The sequence below is a fragment of the Hyperolius riggenbachi genome, chromosome 3 (assembly GCF_040937935.1).
Source record: "Hyperolius riggenbachi isolate aHypRig1 chromosome 3, aHypRig1.pri, whole genome shotgun sequence".
Lineage (NCBI taxonomy): Eukaryota > Metazoa > Chordata > Amphibia > Anura > Hyperoliidae > Hyperolius > Hyperolius riggenbachi.
The window spans coordinates 98,180,582-98,186,129 of NC_090648.1; the positions used below are offsets into that span (position 1 = coordinate 98,180,582).

At 44.1% G+C, this 5,548-nt stretch overlaps 1 protein-coding gene across 1 annotated transcript; it reads right to left on the reverse strand.

Moving 5' to 3' along the window:
- Positions 1-268: 268 nt before the first annotated feature.
- LOC137561065 (protein phosphatase 1 regulatory subunit 3C-like) lies at positions 269-5,295 on the reverse strand. The gene is made up of 2 exons (XM_068272297.1): positions 5,004-5,295; positions 269-2,301 (listed from the first exon to the last, which is right to left on the reverse strand). The coding sequence occupies exon 2, from the start codon at positions 2,275-2,277 to the stop codon at positions 1,594-1,596; it is 684 nt and encodes a 227-aa protein (XP_068128398.1). The 5' UTR covers positions 2,278-2,301; positions 5,004-5,295; the 3' UTR covers positions 269-1,593.
- Positions 5,296-5,548: the final 253 nt, after the last annotated feature.

The following is a 5,548-nucleotide window of genomic DNA, read 5'->3' on the forward strand; positions in this document are numbered from 1 at the left end:
CTGGTCCCCCACTGTCATTAGCGCTATTGCGGACCGCAACGCGTACAAAAATCTAAGCCGTGCGGAAATGCGGCAACGCGTATTTTTGTACGGGTTGCGGTCCGCAATAGCGCTAATTGCATTGGTGAATGCGTCCAATAATACGCATGGTGGCCGGCGACTGGTGAGTCGTCAAAAATGAAACTAAGTGACAGCGGGGGACCAGAGGATTCCAGAGCGGTGCCAAGGGCACAGGACTGCTGCAGGGGGCTGGTAATAGCCCCAGGTAAGTAAAACTCTATACCCCCCGTTCAGTTAAGGTTCCCTTTAAGGTCTATGGCTTAAAGTATTCGAGGCAGAGGAGCAGCCCAGGCAACTGGTATTATAAATATTGCAGCATTCATATACAGTATCTCAACTCTGGCTCACTTTAATACTGACCAAACCACAACATGGCTATATCAATGGAAGCAAAACGCCTTCCCCTCATTACATATATAGGTTAGCATACATCTTATTTAAACTGTGAAAGCTGGCCCACAAAGCTCAGACCAGGTCGCCTATATCTATGCTTGGGACAGTGACACTGGAATAAAGCATAGAGAGCAGGGGGATTTTATAACGGAAACCTATTTCAAAGTGGAAAATGTAAAATACATGTGATCCCATACAAAGTAGTATGTTCCTTCTAGAATAAAATGAGCCATGATTACTTCATATGTTGCTGTCCATTACTATAGGTAGAAGAAATCTGACAGGTTTTTGTTTGGTCCATATCCTCATGGGGATTTTTAGCATTTTATTTTTTAATAAAGCAATCCCTGGAAGGGGTCTATACAAAGATGTCAGCCAGCCTCCTTACTCATTTGCACACAATTTCAGCAGTTGGACTCAGCAACTGCCATTCACTAAGTGCTTTTGAAACCATGAGGATCCCACAAGGAGATAGGCTAGCCCAATATATGTCAGTTCTGCCAGACTTCTACCTACTGTAAGTTACAGAAACATAGGAGAAAGCTTCTAATAAGCTCAATTTACTATAGGAGAAGGGTACTTTGTTGCATGTGTTTACATGCATTTTAACATTTTACAATTTGAGATAGTGGTCCTTTAAGCTGAAGCCCTCAACCATGGCTCCAATTCATGCCTAGTGGTAGCAGATTAGCCTTCATTTGATGTAAGATCAGATGAGCCAATTCCAGCCACTGCAGCTACACACAAAATTAAGCTTTGTAAGATCTGGAGGGCTTCAGCATAGACAAGTTTGTGAAATCGCCAGACAGAAAGCTCAGTCATATCCAAGCCTCCCTGCCCCAGAAGCAAAACAAAGACGACTCAATTTGAACTTGGTTCAGTACTTCCTCTTCAACAGTCCTCTTCAACAGAACATTGACACAATAAGGTGAGTGGAGCTTCGAGAACAGTTACAAAACTATAAATATCACATTATTGCCTGGCGACCAAATAAGTTAACAAATTTAAGCCTCATATGTCTACAAAAAGGGGGGAAATTATTGGAAGTTCCAGGCACCCTTTTGATCCACAAAAGAGATCTGTAACATAGGAAAACCAAAGTTCCAGTGGACCAGCACTTTCGTTCTTCTGCAAACCTCTTCACCAGTAGACATTCTGAATGTAGCGGCTTTGTTCCGCTTCCTTATGCAAGATGTAGTTTTTTCCATCATTGTTGTCCCAATACTCCTTGCCCTGACACCAGAAACAAACACAGAACTCTGCCCGCCTGGTGTCTGGGGGCAGCGGAAGCCTGAAAGAGAAGGTATCTGTCTCCCTGCCACCATATGGATCCCGTAGGTAAGTGCATGGAAGGTCATAGTGGCTTTTCCAGTTGTCATAGCTAACCCGCAGTGTGACTCGTTTCTCATAGCCAAGGTTACGCACCCTTACAGTCCCAGCCACTGCTGCGCCCTGAACAGCACACTGCTCCAGGCACACTTGCAGAAGTGAAAGCTTAGCCCGGAAAGCAGAGTAGTCAAGAGTTGGTGACTGAAAGTCCAAAGTGTATACAGGGTTGGTGAAGGGGTTAGTGAGGGGGCGCAGAGCTCGTAGTGAAGCCAATGCAAGCATCAATGGATCCTCGTCAAAGAGTTGGCGTGAGAAGTGACGTACAGAGGTAAGTGCCAGTCCAAGGGCATCTGCAAAGACCACACCCTTTTTACGAGGATCTGGAGGGCGAGGAGTGGGAACCAAGCATGGCCTTAGTGCTGCAGCAGATGGACGCCGCAACAGAGTTGGAGCGAGTGGACTGAGACACAGGCACATGGAGAAGTCGCCAGGCATGGTGCAGACAGAAAGGTAGCCAATCTAAAGATAAAGAAATATAAACCTTAGTTACCAAGTCAACTGAAGCAGAGAAGAAAAAAATGCTTGTAGGCAGTTTCGACATCTACCATTCATGGGTACACAGGGGTTAATGTGGGAGCATCCCTGATGCAATCATTCAAGTACTACATCTGAAATTGTGCATTAGAAATAGTCAATGTCATGGTCTCAAGTTGAGGTTACCTTTGAGGAAAGCATCTTGCTCAATATACAGTTGAGTCACATGGGGAATTAGACAGGCTAAACACTAAATACATTTTAGTGTTCCTCCCCAGATTCTGAGACTGTCAGGAGGACACCTATGTTTTCCTTCTGTTCTAATTACACCCAGGCCACCCGCCATGCAAACGGCAGATACAAATAGCACCCAAATCACAACCGAGTCTGGTGTTGACTTTGGTAAATTCAACTTCAAACTTTGAAGTCTATATTGTTTTATCACTTCAGTAGATACCACTGAATGCCATGAATTACTGGCCATACCAGTAAAGATGCATGCAGAGACACAAGTTCCTCAAATTTGTCACCATCCAGGATTGACCTTAATCCTGCAGACAACGCTGCAGGGCCCAATGCTAGGCAAAACCTGAGTGCTAGGTTGTGTCTAATGCTAGGTACACACCAAACAATTTTCTGGCAGATTTACATGCCAGATAAATTATTTCCAACATGTGCGATCTGACTTTATCGATTTTTCTATTTTCCAATCTTCAATTTTTGATCAGTTTTCATAGAACTGAACAAAGATCGAATGACAAGAAAAAAAAATAAATAAATATCGAAAAATCAATAAAATTCAGTTCAGACATGTTGGAAATAATCTGACAGATAAATCTGCCAGAAAATTGTATGGTGTGTACCTAGCAGAAGGGTGCCTGCTAAAGATCCAATTTTTTTTTCATCCAATCTTACCACTTCTATGTAATATAAGAGCCTATAGTATTTCAACATATTCACTCAGTTTATTCTTCTACTACATAGATTTGGTAAAATTGGATGAAAAGATTGGATAGTTAGTGGCCAATTTGCCATCAGATCGACCAACAGATAGCTCCCTCTCTGATCGAATCTGATCAGAGAGGGATCATATGACTGCCTTTACTGCAAACAGATTGTGAATAGATTTCAGCCTGAAACCATATCACAATCTGTGGAGCCCCCCCAGCTATACATTACCTGATCTGTCCAGCACGAGTCCCCCGGTCTCCGCTGTCTTCACTTCCTGTCCGGGGAAGTTTAAACAGTAGAGGGCGCTCTACTGTTTAAACTTCCTGCCAGGACAGGAAGTAGCCAGCCAGAACCCAGCAGAGAAGAGACAGCAGAGACCAGGGGACTTGCACCAGCCGGATCAGGTAATTTATTGCTGCTAGAGTCGGTCGTCAGGCATTCGAATGCCACTATCGACACACTCCCGGCCCGCCGGCGATCGAGGGAAATCTTCCGCATGGACAGGATGGGAGCGATCGATTTCAGTCAGAAATCGATCGGTCAGCGTTTGCACAGCAGATTCGACCAGTGATCAAATCGGCAGGAAAATCGGTAAATGTATGGGCCCCTTTAGAAGGGACGACAGGGCAGTAAAAAAGATGGAACAACTTTTGCTGATAGGGTGAGGCAGACGACAGGATGGGTTATTACATGGGCTCAGGACATCTGTACAAACGCTAGATTTTTGGCCGATATAGCACAAGGAGAGGTAGTTGCTCACATTAAATGCAAACATTTAATATTCATCCAGGAGGAACACTAAACGACCACTTTTTATTTGGCACCTTCTGCTTACTCTTTTATGTCTAAGCAAACCATACATATTGCTTCCTTGCAGCCTTCATCAAAACTACTTTGCATATTTTTTTTGGGTTGTACTGTAACAACTTCAAACTGTTAAATGCGCCCTAAACTTTTTACATCCAAGAAATGTGTTAAAAATATATCTCTCTCTCTCTCTCTCAAGCAGAATATACAGTACAGTCCATTATCTCAAGATTAGACACTGGTCTGATCAGATAGTTTTCTAAGATAAAAGACTGTCTGAAACTGTACAATCAAGTCACTACATGTGTAAAAACAAAAACAAAAAAAAAACCACCCAGAGCAAAACTCATGAAACCGGTTTTGCATTTAAAGGGGTGGTGGGGGCAGGTGAGAGATTGGCTTGTGAATTGAAGTCCTACCAGGCATGGCCATTTGGCCAGAGGTGTACAATTTTTTTCTGGCAGATTTGATCACTTTCATGAAGTCTGCTGGCAAATTACACCAAATCTTATACTGCATTTTCCTCAAACATGGCAAATGCTCTCAGAGCTGATAAGAAAAAAAAAAAAAAAACCCTCAAGCAATTTAAGAAAACTCAATCAAGTGGCAGGGGATGGACAAGCACATTGTGCCTCGTGTAATACAACACTAGTGGTTAAGCAGTTCTTCACTACATTTTAATGCAAATCAACACAAGAATGTGGTCGGACTTATCAATAAAACGATTTTCAATAAGGAAGTGATCAACTGCGTGCAATACTTAGCCTTGATTGACCCATGAATGGACAGCCCCAAAGCACACATATTCACACCCCATACTACAGAAAGTATCTATTAAAAAAAAAAAAACCCTCATTGCCATGGTAACCCCGGGTTCAGATCAGATAACGGGGGTGAACAGAACAGCCAGTTAGGGGATAATCACTCACTTATGAAGACGCTTGGAATGAAGTCTCTCCCTCTCGGATGTGGAAGCTTCCAGGCGCTGCTGAGAGCTTGGAGGGAGGCGAGTTGGAGGCACACCGGGGGAGGAATCGCTGCTTAGAGGTATAAAGACGGATGATGTGATTTTTTCCACGGAGCTGAGTGGCGTTACTCCTTCTTCTCCCACCGGCGTCCTGCGCCAACTGAGCAGCAGCTGCCAGGATGGCCTCTATAGCCTTTCATACAATGGGGCCGCCAGGCGAGGAGCAGCCAATCGCAGAGCGCTCTAATTATGGAACGACCAATGAGAATGGGATTTTCCGGCTCAAAGGCGGGGTTAGTCCTAAAGCTCACAGGCAGCTTCGGCCACGCAACTGTCCACCTGAGATTGATGGGAGATCAGGGCTCCCCCTGCGTCATCAGGGCGTCACGTGTTCGCCTGATGGGATTTCTGAGACCACATGCAGGAGAGATCAGATGTCTTGTGTGCAATTCTAGAAGTTTAGACTGAATTTTTGAAAGACTCATGCTAGGTACACACTATGAGATT

Excerpts from the sequence above, each read along its gene's own strand:
- LOC137561065 (XM_068272297.1), bottom strand. The coding sequence starts at position 2,277 with ATGCCTGGCGACTTCTCCATGTGCCTGTGTCTCAGTCCACTCGCTCCA.